The sequence below is a fragment of the Ursus maritimus genome, unplaced genomic scaffold, assembly GCF_017311325.1.
Source record: "Ursus maritimus isolate PB19 unplaced genomic scaffold, ASM1731132v1 scaffold_1, whole genome shotgun sequence".
In the NCBI taxonomy this organism is placed as follows: domain Eukaryota; kingdom Metazoa; phylum Chordata; class Mammalia; order Carnivora; family Ursidae; genus Ursus; species Ursus maritimus.
In genome coordinates this window covers 90,554,697-90,572,578 of record NW_024423343.1, presented here as the reverse complement: position 1 = coordinate 90,572,578, position 17,882 = coordinate 90,554,697, and the positions used below count along the sequence as shown (strand labels likewise).

Here is a 17,882-nt window from a genome sequence, read left to right as displayed (position 1 = left end):
TAGTCTAGCCTACCTTAAACATGCTCAGAACACTTACAGTAGCCTACAGTTGGGTGAAGTCCTCTAACACAAAGCCTGTTTTATAATGAAGTGTTGACTCTCTGATGTAATTTATTGACTACTGTAGTGAAAGTGAGAACAGAATGATTTATGGGTGCAGAATGATATAAGTGTGCTAGTTGTTTGTCCTTGTGATTTTGTGGTTGACTGAGAGCTGCCACTGTCCATTATCACAAGATAGTATCTTAGTGCATATCTGTAGCCCAGGAAAAGATCAAAATTGGAAGTATGGTTTCTAGAATGCATATCACTTCTACACCATCATGGAGTCAAAAAACTGTAAGGCAAACCATAGTTAAGTTGGGGGCCATCTAGTACTAGTGTAGATACAAATAGCTTCTCTAAGGAATTACTCTGGTTTGCAAAAGCAGATCACTTGTGCCAGAGTAAGTCTAGAGTGATACCCAGATCAGACTTTGCCTCTAGAGCTTTACATATGACTGTGGCCACTGTACTGGACAGCATAGATATTGGCCAACGATGCTCTAGAGTGAAGCCTGCCCATGGTCAGTCATGCTTACTCTACTTTTGTTATATTCCCCTCCTGCCAGATTAATACTTCTTCATGTTTTCCCTTTGACCCTGACTTTAGTGGCCCTCAACAGGGTAACTGCCTTATTTTCCACTTATATACTGTTGTATCCAGATCCAAATGCCAGAATTAGTAATTGTTCGTTTCCCTCCTTCCCTTTCTTTCTTTCTTTCTTTCTTTCTTTCTTTCTTTCTTTCTTTCTTTCTTTCAGTAAACTCTACGTCCAATGTGGGGCTCAAACTCACAACCCTGAACCACAGGCTCTTAAGTGACTGAGCTAGCCAGGTGCCCCAGTAATCCACTCATTTCTTTCTTTCTTTTTTTTTTTTTTAAAGATTTTATTTATTTGACAGAGAGAGAGACAGCCAGCGAGAGAGGGAACACAAGCAGGGGGAGTGGGAGAGGAAGAAGCAGGCTCCCATCGGAGAAGCCTGATGCGGGGCTCGATCCCAGAACTCTGGGATCACACCCTGAGCCAAAGGCAGACGCTTAACGAGTGAGCCACCCAGGCGCCCCAATCCACTCATTTCTTATCTTCTCACATTGTTAGGAAAAATTTGTAATGTTTTATAAGATTAACAAACGTAACCCAGAACATTTATACCTTAAAAAAATTGGCATTAAATATAATATTCTTATTTCTTTTTATTAAATAATTAAGGAGGCGAAAGTTCGGGCCATGCCAATCCATCTCAGGAGCCTGGTGGATGTTCAAATCAGAGACCTCCGGAGGACCTCACTGTCAGAGTGGAAAGGTTTGCTCTTATTTTTGCAAATAGTATTTTTAAAAGAGAGTGGTTTTCAGTTATTTCATTAATTTGAATAGAAAAATTACACAAATGAAGTTTCAGAATCTTGGGTTGAAATTTTTTATTACCTGGCCAACTTATTTATATCCATAAAAACTATATTCTACAAGTAAAGTTGGATATCTCTGAAGTCCTCAGTCACCTTTAGGTCTTATCAGCCTAAGAATCTGTGGTTCTTCACTGGTTTTTGGTACATGTGTGTTTCTGTCCATCACTTCTGCTTTTAACTCTCTATGCCATAGGATAGTAAGTTCCAGATGGGAAGAACTTCATCTACTTTCATGACTATACTGAGCCTTGGTTTTGCATAAGTGGGTGTCTGTTAAAATGTCATGTGTTATTAGTTGGTCTAATAATCAGATACCGATTTCTGACTTTTGTGGTTTGTAGTTTAGTATTTTTAATAATATAGAAATTATCAAATTAGAGTCCTTTATAGTATGATTCTTGTTATATGAACTGTAAATGGATAAAGCAGGACTATTTTTTAATCCTAACCTAAAACAACTTAGTTTTATATGGAAGTTAAGAAAATTCCTTAGACTTGAATTTCTTGTGCACACAGATGCTTTGCGGAGACAAGTTTCAAAAATGATTACTGACATTAGGTATTTGAGTTTGCTCATGAGTAAGAATCAGCTTCATTTCAGTAAAACCTAGATTCTGATGGTTCTTTGAAGGAGTCAGGGCAGGGCCAAGATCTTGAGCTAAAAAGGATACTTCTGCTCACAGTGGTGAGAAGTGGTACAAGGCTCAAAGAACATTAGCAGGGAACCAAAGTTCCCAGTGATTCATCCTCTTTATTTCATTCTGTTTTGCTAACACCAAGTCCACCACTAGGCATCTTTATTTATACCACCTTGGGGTGAAGTAACAATAAAAGACCAGAAAAGGATTTGGAGACTTAGGGGGAATGAGAAGACAACACAGCAGGTAGCCCTTTGTTGTAGGGTGGGCTTACGTGCTATTTAATTGCAATGTGAAAGGGGAGTTTCTGTTGTTTCATAATAGCTTCATTCTTAAGTAAGAGAGTATCTGCCCATGTCTGCCTGTGTGGTGCTACAATCAGAATATAATATACCATCTTTAATTAAAAGATAGTTACATATAGTAACTATGCTGCTATGTATGTGTTATATATAATATATTGAGTCAGATAAAGACAGTTTAAGACATAGAGGAAAATGTTTATATTAATATCTATGAAAGGGAAATTAGGGATTTTTGCTGAGTTTTGAGGTTGCCAACCTGTCTTCATTGAACATTATTACTTTTATAATTAGCATATCAGGACAAGAGTGGGTCTACAAGTTGTTTGAGATCCTTAAACTGAAAAGAACTTCTAAGCACTCTTGGAGATACATACATGTATTTTTTTTTTTAAACCATATACTGTTAGAACCGGTTACATGAAATGTATGTGGACTAGAGCCTTTTAAAAAAGGATAATACTGGTGTTGAAATTGGATGAAATGTTGGCATACTTACTACTGAAACAGTTTTCATTGGGAAGTAACCGTTCTGTTTAAACTTTTGAAAAATCCAGGTTGTGTAATTAAAACCATAAAAGCATTTCAAATTGTTCCTGAGATTAGTTTATCAGACTCAGCTAACCAGTAAAGCCTAGGTCCTAATATAGGTTAATTCCTACACTGTGGTCCTGTATTTTATTCATCTGAGTTGTACCCAATTAGATATTTTGTTTCTTTTATGGAAACGGATTCATTGACAATGACAACTAAAAAAATAGCCTATATAATATTCCTATACCGAATGACATCTTAGCTCATCATTTATACCCTTTAGGTGGCCGTCATCTCCACTGTCCCTTGTCATAGACTCTGTAGTGCTTTTATGCCTTTGACTTACCCATCCTCTACAGCTTATTCGACTCTGAACCCGATTTTCCCTGTCTCATAGAACTGAGCTGCGGTGCTTTTTCACAGCCCAGATAAATTTGACACATCAAATACCTATGGTGCAATCGGATATTTATAGAATTTTGTAATCCCAAGCTCTGTAAAGCAAATTATATGCATTTTTCTCTAACTTTGATCATATTTTAAAATTTCTGTTGTACAGGTTAAAAACTCAGCCTTAAAATTCGGCAGGTTGGATTATTAAATATAGAATTCTGTTCATCTTCTCAAGCTATAACATCTGTTTCCAGAGACTAAGTTTCTAGAAAACTGAGTACTTCCCACTAGATCTTAGGCTTTTTTCTCATCTGGCTTCAAGGAAATGGAGTTTAGTTAGGGAGGAAGGGTGACTAAATCAAATTGATGGCAGCTCAGAAACTTATCCCGTACATATTAAGAAAAAAATCTGTCTTAAATTGTTTTTTCAAGGAAGTAAGAAACAGATCGATAATTTGTAATTGTGAGATCTCAGTTTTTCTTCTTAATATTAATTAAAATACATAATTTTATTCTCAAAGCTAAAAGATGTGAAATGTGAATCTTTTTTTTTTTTTTTTAAATAATCTCCATGCTCAATGTGGGGCTCGAACTCAACAACCCTGAGATCAAGAGTTGCATAGTCTACTGACTAATCCAGCCAGGTGTCCCTGAAATTTGAATCTTTTAGCAACTCACATGAAAAGATACATCTTTTAGTTAAATTTTGCTTATGTTTTTATGTCACTATGTTTAAAAATTGGCAGAATTCTCTGGGAAAGGTAATAGATATACTAGCAATTAATTGTACTATCAATTCCAACCTTTTTTTGGGAAAGGTTTCAAGCCTCAAAAAGTTGAAAGAATAGTATACTGACCTTTTTTTTTTTCTTGCCAATTTATTTGAAAGTTACAGGCATCATTTCATTTTACCCTAAATACTTCAGTGTGTATCTCCTCAGAATAAAAACATCGGCTCTGAGCAGGGGCTACAGCCTAGGAAGGGGCCTGGGAGTGTCTGCCTACTGACTCATGCCCTACCTTACCCCTCAGGCCAGTGAACACAATTTAGCAGTAGATTCCTGGATGCAGGAGTGATGAAACAGTCAATAGATATGTCATTGAGTAAGATGCAATGGGCTTTTCAACGAGATTAGAACAAAATAGCATGTTTTTCTCAGAAGAGAATTCTGCAAGTGGTATGTATTTGAAGACATTTTCAGATATTTGTATAATCCCATTGTCACACTCAAATTATAAATACATGATACACTAAGATTTTCTGATAAGCATTCAAATTTGCCCAGTTATTTCAATAATGCCCTTTATAACTTTTTTTCCCTTGATACAGGATCCATTCAGGAATCATTGAATTTAATTTAGTCTCTTTTAATTCAAACATTTCCTTTGTTTTGTTTGTTTTTATTTTTCATGACTTGGACATTCTTTAAGTGTCTAGGCTTTGTTTCTAGAATGTCTTTTTTTTTTTTTTTAAGAGACTTTATTTGTCAGAGATAGAGAGCACATGGGAGCGGCAGGCAGAGGGAGAAACAGGCTCCCCACTGAGCAGGGAGCCCAATGCCCGATTGATCCCAGGACTCTGGGATCATGACCTGAGCTGAAGGCAGATGCTTAACCGACTGTTAAGCGACCCAGGCATCCCATTTTTCTAGAATGTCCTTTGATTTGGTCCCTGTTTTATCATTCTAGGTTCAGGTTCAAGTTTGAGAACATTACCTAGGTAATATTTGTCTTTCTCTTTACTCACATGAGGAGGCATCTGATACCAGATGTATGCATTATTGGTGATGATAAGTTTAATCATTAATGAAGTTGTCTGTTGATTTTCTTGATTATAAAGATACCCTTTTGCCTAATTAATGTCAACGGTGATTCTTTGAAACAGTGAATATGCTGTTCTTCAAAAGCTTTCACCCAGTGGTTTTGGCCTCTGTTGAGTTTTGCTTGGATCAGTTATATCATTGATAGTTGAAAATGGTGATTTTTTTTTCTAGTTTTGTACCTTCTAATTTTATACCTTATACATTTCTTAGATAGCATTCTTCTGTAGAGAACTGCTTTGATCCACCTCTTCCTACTTTCTTTCCCCCACTTTTTTTCCAGTAAACTTACGAGACACCAGCACCCGGATCAAGAAATAGAAAATTACCAGTGTACTCCATACACTAGAGGCCTGATAACCCCTTCACGATAACTGCTTTCCTTCCCAACATAACCACTGTCCTGAATCTAATAGCATAGATGAGTTTTGCCTGCTCATAAATTTCATAATGGAATCACCGCATGTTCTCTCTCTGCTCTCCTTTGCTTCAGCTCTTCTATGCTGCTGCATGTGGCAGTAATTGGTACATTCTCGTTGCTGTATAGCTTTCTTTTATTTGACTGATTCATTCTGTTGATGGATTTTTGAATTGTTTTCATTTTGGGGGCTGTTATGAATAGGGCTGCTGTATGAGCATTCTTGTACATGTCTTGGTAGATACACCTTTTGGGTGTTTTTCCAGGAGCAGGAAAGGGTCATAAATACTTGCCAAACAGTTTTCCAGAGTGGTTATACCAGTTTATAACTCCCCTCTGCAGTAAGACATGGATTCTTTTTTTCCTCTGTGTTACAGTTCCTTCTCTTATTTTTTTTGGTGCACACACTGCTGTAGTTTTGGCAAGTGACATCCTCTTCATTCTTGCTCTTCTGTTCTTTGATGTATGTCCCCATCATTCTTTGAGCACTCCCTTGATTTCTGGCTCAGTTTCTTCAGCTGAGCTTTAGCAAACGCTTAATATCCGGTATAAATGAAATCCCTCTGAGAAAGTACCATTAATTTTTAAAAATTGAGGTAATTACATATCACAAAATTCATAGTGGGTTTTTTAATGCATTCACTAGGTTGTGTGACCATTACTACTGTTTGCTTTCATAATTATTTTTAATTGATCAACTTCTTACAGTTGGGAATCAGTTTTGGCATTAGTTTTTATAAATGCTAGCCTTCAGTTTTTTGCTTTTACTTTTAACAATTTGTGCTATGTTGCTGTTTACTTCTATGTAGGGGGAAAGCATTTGTAACTCATTAATTTATGTCCTTATTTGAAGACGTATATGTATATTTTTAAATCAGTATCAGATATATCGGTGAGGGGAAGGAGAACTAATGGTTAAGTAGGAGGTGGAACTAGGCTTCTACAAGGCTCCCACTGACTGATTATGGATTTCTGTTGGGGCCGGAGGCCAGGCAGGTGAGTTGTTGCCTTGCCTTCAGGAGCTTCTTTGGTTTGTTAACTTCATTTCCCAGTTCTTTTAGCGAAAGGAATCTCCCATGTGTTTATTATATGAATAATGTGTCTCCGTTTATGTATTTTTAAAAAACTTTTTACATACAGACTCACTAAAAAACTTGAAGAAAGAAGAGAAGAGAAAAGGAAAGAGGAGGAACAGGTAAAGTTCATGTACATCATCATTTTACTCTTCCAGGTGGTGAGGGAATGTTTGACTCCTTGCTCAATTTGGCAGACCTTGGATGGCTTTCTGGTTCCAGTTGAGTGTTGAAGCACAGTGAAGGGGTTACCTGGCTTCCTTAGTGGGATCGTAGTGTATACTTTTTTGTGCTTTTTTTGTAAATTTCTTGGAATAAGTTTGATCATCTTTTTTCAGTGAGTCTTTTACACTAAGAATAAAGGAAATTGAATTAAAATTGTATTATTTTGATGCAGATGAAATTCTTAGTTCCTTTATATGCAAAAGAAATTGTAGACATTTTGCCGAGTTTTCCCTCTGATGTTGCCACATTCTGGTGCATCATTCATTTTTCTTATGTGCAAGTAAATGCATCATCTCTTTGAGGTTTCAATATCAGAAAGTTATCAGTTCTTTATGCCAAATAAATGACTGCCTTGTGTCCTTAGAGGGTAACATGTACTTTACAAACCGAAGACCTGTAATTCGTTTTTCACATTATATCACAATTGCATCATAACCTTAATAGAAATGCTAAGATTTATAAGTTGATAGACATTTGACCTTTAACACATGCTGTTAATAAATTCTTCTAGATCCATACATTTTATGAAGTTATTTTATTCCTTTAGCTGTGCCTTACAGCCAGCTCATATAAAATAATACCTAAGGCAGATTATTAAGTTGTCTTTTGGGCTCATAAGACTTACTTTCTCTTTAATTTAGAGAGAAATTAAGAAGGAAATTGAGAGGAGAAAAACTGGAAAAGAAATGCTGGATTATAAAAGAAAACAAGAAGAAGAGTTAACAAAAAGAATGTTAGAGGAAAGAAACAGAGAAAAGGCAGAAGATAGGGCAGCTCGAGAGCGTATAAAACAGCAGATTGCATTGGTGAGTAGTAAGTTTATTTTTAATGCTTGACTCTCGTGCAGTTGTTTCTCCATGCACAGTGGTTTTGGTTTACTACCAGGCCATGTACACAAAAATAGTAGATTCTAGTGACTCAAAGAGCACCAATTTTCAGCTTCCTTTTAGTAGAAATTGTATATTGGATTAAAATATAGTTAAGGGGCGCCTGTGTGGCTCGGTCGGTTAAGCAGCCAACTCTTGATTTCGGCTCAGGTTGTGATCTCACGGTTGTGAGATTGAGCCCTGTGTCAGGCTTGGAGCTGGGCGTGGAGCCTGCTTATGGTTCCCTCTCTCCCTTTGCCCCTCCCCCCTTCCAAAAAACATAAAATACAGTTAAGATTAAAATTGGGGGCACACCTGGGTGGCTCAGTCACTTAAGTAGCTGACTCTTGATTTCAGCTCGGGTCATGATCTTAGGGTTATGAGATTGAGCTCCACGCTGGGCTCCATGCTGGGCTTGGAGCCTGCTTAAGACGCTCGCTCTCCCTTTCCCTCTGCCCTCACCCCCTCTAAAAAAAAAATAAAAATTGGGATTGGATAAAGAAGTTATGGTGTATATATACAATGGAATATTATTCAGCCATAAAATGAATGAAATCTTGCCATTTGCAACAACTTGGATGGAGGTAGAGAATATTATGCTAAGTGAAATAAGTCAGTCAAAGAAAGACTGATTCATATGATTCATATGATTTCACTCATATGTGGAATTTAAGAAACAAAACAAATGAGGAAAGGAAAAAGAGAGAGAAACCAAGAAACAGACTCTTTACTATAGAGGACAAACTGATGGTTACCAGAGGGGAGGTGGGTGGGGGGGATGGGCACAATAGGTGAAAGGGATTAAGAAGTGCACTTGTCAGATGAGCACCAGGTGATGTACGGGAGTCACTGTATTGTACACCTGAAACTAATATAACAATGTATGTTAATTATGCTGAAATTAAAACAAAAATTTGATAGAAGATTAAAATTGAGATGATTTTTTTCAAAGTAATTTTTCTCTGTGTTATGTTATGAATTTTATCAGTAGTCAAAAGGTAGTTTTCAAAAATTTCCTAGGGATGTGAGGGTGATCTGGCTGCCACATCTGTCATGCCATTGATGGCCAGGGTTGATTCAGATGATCTGGCTGGCTAGGTGGGTGTCCCCTTCCTCCCTCACTGCTCCATGTGTATCCTTTCTGAAGCTGCGCTCCCCTGCTAGAACCTCCAAACAAGCTCTCAAGATCCATTTGTAGGAGAATGTAGAGTAGTTAGGCTTCCAAGACACACACATCCGAATGAGGTGCTGCATGTGGCAGTCTGCCTTTCTTTAAAAAAAAAAACCCTAGAAAAAAAGCTTAGAACTGGTTATGTAGCATTCTCCTGTAGTCACAAGTGTTCTTTTTTGGGACATTCAGAAGATTTAGACACATTAGTTAGGAGGTTAAGATGGTTTTGCAACAACTGCTTTTAGAATTAAGCAGTTGTAATACATAAAGCCATCTCTACCTTAATATTGTTGTTCATTTTTTTTTTTTAAGATTTTATTTATTTATTTGACAGAGAGGCAGCGAGAGAGGAAACACAAGCAGGGGGAGTGGGAGAGGAAGAAGCAGGCTTCCCGCTGAGCAGGGAGCCCGATGCGCGGCTCATCCCAGAACACTGGGATCATGACCTGAGCTGAAGGCAGATGCTTGACGACTAAGCCACCCAGGCGCCCCTGTTCATTTGTTTATGCAACAAATATTTGTTGATCATCTACTGTATGCCAGACCTTTTTCCAGGCTCTGGAGATACAGTAGTCACCAGAAACAAGTGCTTGTTTTTTTAATGAAAAGCTGGCTGGTCTCTGATAGTTTATAAAACTGAAAAATACCAGATCCAGAGTGATAAAGTTTACAGGTGGCTTTAAGGAATCTCATATACATTTGTGTTTGTTCCTTGTGTTTAGAAATACTAGATCATTCTAGCAGTAAAAGATAATTAGTGTCTAATACCTGTTTTAAAGGACCGTGCAGAGAGAGCTGCTCGTTTTGCAAAGACAAAAGAAGAAGTAGAAGCTGCTAAAGCTGCTGCTTTGCTGGCCAAACAGGCAGAAATGGAAGTCAAAAGGGACTCTGCTGCAAGAGAAAGAAGGTACTTTATTTCTTTCTAAATTATCTGTGTGTATAAAGCTGCTGAGGAGAACAGTGGTTGTGAGCTGCTTTTTAACACTGTTGTGTGCTGGGGCTGTAATAAGTAGTTCCAGGAGGACATAATGACCAGTGTGGCAGTTGCCAGTGGTATTTGTCATTGAATGTGAGTGTACACGGTAACAGTGCTAAATAAATCACTTTTAAAAGAAGGCTCAAGAAGTCTATTTTCAAAAGACAGAAAACACATACATTGAAATGATTATAGTGGTTATCTTACATGTATTAGGGTTCTTTAGTTGTGAGAATCTCAGGTCAGATAGGATTAAGCAAAAGAGGGAATCCATTGGCTCTGCAGTTGGGATTTCCATTGATGGATTTGATGAGGTATATAACTAAATCCAGGGATTTAAAAGATAACATTTTCTCTCTCTCTCTTTTTAATCTCTTGGGTATTTTTTTTCTGTTTTAGCTTCATTCTCAGAAAAACTTTTATAATAATGTTGTCAGGTGAACCCAGGGCCTCTTGACACATTCAGGATCTTGAGCTCCTGATCCCAGAAAGGAAAAACTCCTTCTCAAATCCTATATCATTAAGTGGGGAGAATTCTCATTGGCTTTATTTGGCTAATATGGCCACCTTCAGATCAATCCCTATGTCTGCTTAAATTGGCTCCCTGGTTGGGGGAGTTGACATACCCACTTCTGTGGTGAGGAGGTGGGGAAATGTTACTGATAATTATACCAGAATGAATGACAGGTGGCAGGGATAAGGCAGTTCCTGAAACAAAAATATGTCGTAAGAGAAAAATAACAGGTTTCTAGTATGTCCTAGTTGGATTATGGTTAATATTTTATGTACTTTTCTGTCTTGTCTTTTTTCTTTTTTTAAGATTTTATTTATTTGAGAGAGAAAGCGCAAGCATGCATGCATGAATGGGGGCGGGTAGGGTCAGAGAGAGAGGAAGAAGCCGACTTCCCGCTAAGCAGGGAGCCCAATGCAGGGCTCGATCCCAGGACCCTGAGATCATGACCTGAGCCAAAGACAGATGCTTAACTGACAGTTAAGTCAGTCAGTCACCCAGATGCCCCTGTACTTTTCTGTATTTTCTATATTGGAAAATTAACAAGCATTACTTTTGTAATCAGAAAAACTTTTTTTTTTTCTAAGATTTTATTTTTAAGTAATCTCCATACCCAATTTGGGGCTCAAACTCACAACCCCAAAATCAAGAGTCACATGCTCCACCAACTGAGCCAGCCAGGCACCCCAGAAAAACTACCACTTATTTTGTTTGTTTTTTCAGTTTTTACCACGTTTATCTTATAATCATGATTTCTAAGTCCTTATTAAGTTGATACAGTTTGAGGAAATAAATCCCTCCTTCCCTTTTTGTTGCATAGGTACTAGTGGAGGAAGGGGGACACAGAATATGAGAATAAGCAAAGGATGTAGGGAGCAGAAAGATGAAGTCAAAGAGAGACAGTGAGTGTTTATATGAACCCTTCTGTAAGCAGTACCAACCAACAAAGTACAGAGTTCACAACATGAGTAAAAACTACTTTTTAAAAACTATTTTCCAAGAGTGATAAAATACTTAAGAATATATTTAATGAAAGTATAAGACTCGTATACTGAGAACTAGAAAACATTTTGAAAGAATTAAAGTAGACATAAATACATGGAAGGACATTGTGTTCATAGATCAGAGGACTTAATATTGTTAAGGTAGCAGTACAAAAGGGGCTTGAGAGAAGAAAAGAAAAAGGAAAAAAAAGATGGCAGTACTCCCCAAACTGATCTGTAGATTCAACACAGTCCCTGTTAAAATCCCAGGTGATTTTATTTGCCAAAATTTTTGCATAAAAATTCATACGGAAATGCAAGGGACTCAGAATAGTCAAAATTATCTGGAAAAAGAACAAAGTTGGGAGACTCCGATTTTTTAAATTTTAAAACAAAGCTACAGTGACCCAGACAATGTGGTATTGGCATAAGGATGAATGTATGGATCACCACAGTAGAATTGAGTCTCCAGAAATAAACCCATGCATTTCCCCAATGTTTATAGCAGCAGTGCCCACCCACAATAGCCAAACTGTGGAAGGAGCCCAGATGTCCATCCACAGGTGAATGGATTAAGAAGATGTGGTATAGGGGCACCTGGGTGGCTCAGTCGTTAAGCATCTGCCTTCGGCTCAGGGCGTGATCCTGGAGTCCTGGGATCGAGTCCCGCATCGGGCTCCTCTGCTGGGAGCCTGCTTCTTCCTCTCCCACTCCCCCTGTTTGTGTTCCCTCTCTCGCTGGCTGTCTCTCTCTCTCTCTCTGTCAAATAAATAAATAAAAAAAGAAGAAGATGTGGTGTATATATGCAATGGAATATTACTCAGCCATCAAAAAGAATGAAATCTTACCAACATGGAACTAGAGGTTATTATGCTAAGTGAAATCAGTTAGTCAGAGAAAGACAAATACCATATGATTTCACTCATGTGGAATTTAAGAAACAAAGCAGATAAACATAGGGGAAGGGAAGGAAACCATAAGAGACTTTTAACTATAGGGAACAAACTATATATGGAGGGGAGGTGGGTCAGGGGATGGGGTAATTGGGTGATGGGCATTAAGGAGGTCACTTGATGTAGTGAGCACTGGGTGTTTTATGCAACTGATGAATCACTAAATTCTACACCTGAAAATAATAATATACTGTATGTTAACTAAATCAAATTTAAATTAAAAATTAAAATAATAAATAAAATCTTTGGGAAAAAAGAAAGAAACCCATGCATTTATGATCGATTGATTTTTGAAAATGGTACCAGGGTCATCCAATGGGGAAAGAATAGGCTCTTTAACAAATGGTGCTTGGACACATCCAAAAGAATGAATTTGAACCCTTTCCTCAAGTATAAACTCTTAGGAAAAAACCGAGAAAATCTTGTGATCTTGGAAAAGGCAAAATGATTCTTAAACATGACACCAAAAGCATAAGCAACAAAAGAAAGCAATAGGTAAGTTGGACTTCATAAAATTAAAATCTTTGTGTTTCAAGGGACATCATCAAGAAAGTGAGAAGATAGCCCCCAGAATTGGAGAAAATATTTGCAAACCATATATCTGATGAGAGACTTGTATCCAGAATACAAAAAGGAGTCTTTAATAACTTACCAATAAAAAGCAAACAACCCAGTTTTAAATTTGGGAAAAGGATTTAAATAGACATTTCTCCAGAGAAGATCTACAAATGGTCAATAAGCCATATAAAAAGATACTCAACATTTTTAGTCATTAGGAAAATTAAATCAAAACCACAATAAGATACTAGTAGTTCAATGCCCTCCAGGATACCTAAACTTAAAAAAGCAATAACAAATCTTGGCGAGGGTGTGGACACCCTCCTACACCGCTGATGGGATTATAAATATTATTCAGCAGTTAAAAGGAATGAAGTGCTGACACATGCTACAACATGGATATGAACCTTGAAAACATAATGTTATATGAAAGCAAGTTACCAAAAAGTCACACATTCTATGTTCCATTATATGAAATGCCTGAAATAGGCAAATTCTTAGAGGCAGAAAGTAGATTAGTGCTTGCCAAAGGGCTAGGTGAGGGAGGAGTAGGGAGCAATTGCTGATGGGTTCAGGGTTTCTTTTTGGGATGATGAGAATGTTTTGGAATTAAATAGTGGCGATGGTTGCACAACTATTACTATAATAAAAACCACTAAATTGTATGCTTTATTTTTGTAAAGACTTTATTTATTTGAGAGAGAGAGATAGCGAGAGAGAGCATGAGTGAGGAGGAGAGGGAGAAGCAGGCCCCCTGCCGAGCAGGGAGCCTGACGTGGGGCTTGAACCAGGACCCCAGGATCATGACCTGAGCCAAAGGAAGATGCCTAACCAACTGAACCACCCAGGCGCCCCTAATTGTATGCTTTAAAAGGGTGAATTAAAATGCAGTCGGTGGAGTGTGCAACTCTCGGTCTCTGTTGGGGTTGTGAGTTCGAGCCCCACCTTGGATGTAGAGATTACTTTAAAATCTTTTAAAAAATAAATAAAAAGGTGAATTTTGTTACGTAAATTATATCTCTATAAAGCTGTTACTAAAAAATGATAAGTGAAGAGGTCTGACATTGTGGGAAAAATCTATTTTGCACATTTTTCACTTCCATTTTCTCTTTTAATGATACTGTTTGAGAATATGTAGAGGTAAAGATGCCGATTTTAATTTTCTTTTTTCGTAGCACTGTTGCAAGAATTCAGTTTCGTCTTCCCGATGGTTCTTCCTTTACAAATCAGTTCCCTTCTGACGCTCCTCTAGAAGAAGCAAGACAGTTCGCTGCGCAGGTAAATCTATGTCTTGTTTTGAGTTGTGGTGAAGTAGATGAATAGGTCATTAAAATGGAGGAGGAGAACATTTCCAGACCGGACTTGTAGAGCGTGAGTCATGACTTATGCCCAGGAGGGAAGCACCAGTCGGCTCTGGGTTGCTATGGAGCTTCCATCATGTATTAGTGCCACGTAGGGGAAGCACATCTGTTTGTTGTAAACAAAAATAGAGATTTGCTGATATCGTACAATAGGCTTTGGAAACTTTTCTCACTGCTTTTGCAAATGATTCTCCAAAGGTCTAATCTGAGGGAATTGTCGCCTATAAAAGGATGCAGTTTTTTTTCCTCTTTCTTCACATTTTTTGCAGGTCACTTTGGGCTGGCCATTTTCCTGCCATCTGCCAGGTGGCCAAGCCTAAAGATCAGTAATCTTTATTTGGTAACAAGTATCTTCTTCAGGAATTTACTTCCAGAATGTGGCCTTACTCAAAATCTGAGTTGGTATGAAATTTTATATCTTAGAAAATAAGATGAGTAGTTTCCCATTACAGTTGACCCTTGAACAGTGTGGGTATTAAGGGTTGCCATCCCCTTGCACGTCAAAAATCCATGTATAATTTTCGATTCTGCAAAAACTGAACTACTACTAACCTAGTGTTGACCAGAAGCCTTACCAGTTACAGTTGATTCACATATTTTGTGTATTATATGTATTATATGTTGTATTCTTACAATAAAGTTAGCTAGAGAAAAGAGAATGTTAAGAAAATCATAAGGAAGAGAGCATACATTTATAGGGCTGTACTGTAACAAATCCATGTCTAGGTGGGCCCACACAGTTCACACCCATGTTGTTCAAGGGTCACCTATAGTTTTTATACTCTGAATGAGTCCTTTTTCAAAAAGGATTCTACACATTAGATGTCCTTTAGGATCTGGGTTCATTATGCCCCACTCTTTGTTTCATGTAGCTTTTCAAGGTTAAAATTAGGGTTCAGATCTTTCCCCTGGACCTCATCTCCCCATGTAGTCTGCTGTCTCACTTACGGATCCCAAGAGGGTCCCTAAAAAGCTGTCTCCCTTCCTCCACTGGTGAGCTGGACTTGGCAATGTAAAAACATTTTTAAGAACTCTTTTTCCCTAAGCTTACAGTGGAACCACCCCCCAGTAGCTCTTTTATTCTTCTTTTGCCTTGGAGCCCCACTTAGGGCCTCCCAAAAGGGAATACTTAACTCCTGCCCTGAGTCATACCACTTCTACCACAGGTAAGTGAAGGAGGAAGCCACTTGAGGAAAAAGATATTCGCATCAGTCCTATTAGAACTTTATTTCAGCATAGTAGCCTAATTTTGTATTTTCATACATCCTCATGTTAGAGTAAGAACAGTGAGAGGTATGTATATGACCTCCAGTTAAAAAAAAAATACAAAAAACAAGTGTTAGTCTGTTTTTTGGAATCTTCTAGGGAGAGAGAAACACTTGTCTAATATTTTACAAGTATAGGTGACTTAAAATTATGAAGGTGATTGTGATGCTGCCCAGTGTAGGTTCCTGGATCTGAGATTGTGTGTGTAGCATGGATTGACTATGGGCAATTTACTTTTTTGAGACAAGGAAGACATGAAACTCCTGATATTTTATGTATGAGGAAAGTTCTGGACTATAATCCAGATGTGTATCGGAGAGATAGTAATAGAAGTTTGCCAAAGTATAGTAAAAACTAATGGCAAACTGCAGGAATATTCGAAAGAGATACACAACTGTTCATTTTTATTCAGTTTATTTAGATGGTTTTAGGAACTATAATCTTGCTATTTTGTGGTCATTTTGGGTTGTGAAAACTTTTAGGTACTATTTGGATTTGGTAGCTTTGAGCTACTTTTTGAAGCACAAAGTTTTTATAAAGGTTTTGTGAGTTCACATTTGAATGAACTTTCTATTTTTTATTTTATTATTATTTGTTAAGATTTTATTTATTTACTTATTTGTCAGAGAGAGAGAGCGTACAAGCAGGGGGAGTGGCAGGCAGAGGGAGAAGCAGGCTCCCCGCTGAGCAGGGAGCCCTGTGCGGGACTGGATCCCAGGACCCTGAGATCATGATCTGAGCTGAAGGCAGCCACTTAACTGACTGAGCCACCCAAGCGTCCCAACTTTTTTTTTTTTCCCCTCAAGATTTTATTTATTTTGAGAGCGAGAGCATGTGTGGGTTTGGGCACAGGCAGAGGGAGAGGGAGAGAGGATCTGGACCAGAGTCTGCTCTGAGTAGGGCCTGACACAGGGCTGGATCTCAAACCTGAGATCATGACCCAAAACCAAGAGTCAAATGCTTAACTGACTGAGCCCCTGAATGAACTTTAAAATTAAGGCAGTTTGAATTAAAGCAGTTGTTTTAGATGCATTTGGGTGTGTAATGTCTTAGTTTAAACACCTTTGTAAGGTTTTAAAACTTGTTATGTTACAGACTGTTGGCAACACTTACGGTAATTTTTCACTAGCAACCATGTTTCCGCGGAGGGAATTTACCAAAGAAGATTATAAAAAGAAATTGTTGGATTTGGAACTTGCCCCAAGTGCTTCAGTGGTACTGTTGCCAGTATGTATATACGTATTTTTTTTTCTATCTTTACAATCCTGTTTGTTCTACTCTTGATCATTTCTTAAAATCAGTGGAAGGGAAGGTGAAACATGTACTGTGGATAATTAAATTCAGATTGTCCAAAAATATTAGATTAACTTATTGTTCCATTATCCTGTGCATTTTATATTTGTATTGCTAATTAGGCACTAAATAGATATTTTAATTTTCACCTTTTTTTCTCACCTATTTTCATGTACAAAAATGACCAGTAAGAGAAGAAAATAAGAAATGCACAGTATTGGTCTAATTTTAGTGTCCTTTATTTATGTACAACGCTACTGTTTACCAAGTTTTTAAAAAAAGATTTTAACATAAAAGTAATATTGATTTTTAAACATACTCATCACATTTGATCCTACAATATTTTAATCTCTAATGAAGAGGCTCAGAAAGTTTAAAATGACTTTGCCAAGGCCTCCCCTAAGTGCCAGAGATGGAGAGCCTGGGTCTTCTGTATTTTGATTAGGAATGTTTTCCTGGTTCTGAACTAGAGCCCCACACCTAAAACAATTAGCCTTCCAGTAATCAGGATTAATTTGTATTCACTGAGGTTTTGAAACCGTTACCTGTTTTTTAATAAGCAGGGAAGACTTTTCTTACCAAAGTTGTTAATTTCATTAGAAAAGGTTTCTCTTAAAAATAATTGGTTCATTTCACCAAGAACTACTGTTTCAGTGTGTTATGATTACTCCTTTAAAAAATAGAGCTCCTAGAGGTCCCAGAGGTTTATATAAAATATACACCTGAAAAACAGCAGAAGATGGTAATTTTACCTTCTTGCAGTAAACTAAAGTCAATAGGACTTTGTTTTCTAGATAAAAGATTCATTCAGAACCTTGAGTGTGATGTGATTGGGCTCCTGTAGCCTTTATTGAGGTTCATTTCTTAATTTTTAGGCAGGAAGACCAACTACATCCATGGTACATTCTTCCAGTGGAGACTTTTGGACATTGTTGGGGACAGTCCTTTACCCATTCCTTGCCATCTGGAGATTGATTAGCAACTTCCTATTTAGTAACCCTCCTGCACAGACCTCCGTGAGAGCAGCAGCATCGGAGTCCTCAAACCTTGCAGCATCTAGCAACTCAGAAAAAAGGTATCTGTTTGTGTTT

General features: G+C 37.7%; 1 protein-coding gene across 1 annotated transcript in view; it reads left to right on the top strand.

Annotated features, from left to right (window-relative positions):
* Nucleotides 1-17,882, top strand: part of UBXN4 (UBX domain protein 4) — a 48,797-nt gene that overhangs the window by 21,301 nt on the left and 9,614 nt on the right. The window contains exons 6-12 of the mRNA XM_008695859.2: nucleotides 1,254-1,347; nucleotides 6,696-6,750; nucleotides 7,495-7,659; nucleotides 9,670-9,797; nucleotides 14,047-14,149; nucleotides 16,594-16,725; nucleotides 17,667-17,866. Of these exons, the coding sequence (XP_008694081.1) occupies nucleotides 1,254-1,347; nucleotides 6,696-6,750; nucleotides 7,495-7,659; nucleotides 9,670-9,797; nucleotides 14,047-14,149; nucleotides 16,594-16,725; nucleotides 17,667-17,866 (877 nt within the window). The remainder of the gene's footprint in view (nucleotides 1-1,253; nucleotides 1,348-6,695; nucleotides 6,751-7,494; nucleotides 7,660-9,669; nucleotides 9,798-14,046; nucleotides 14,150-16,593; nucleotides 16,726-17,666; nucleotides 17,867-17,882) is intronic.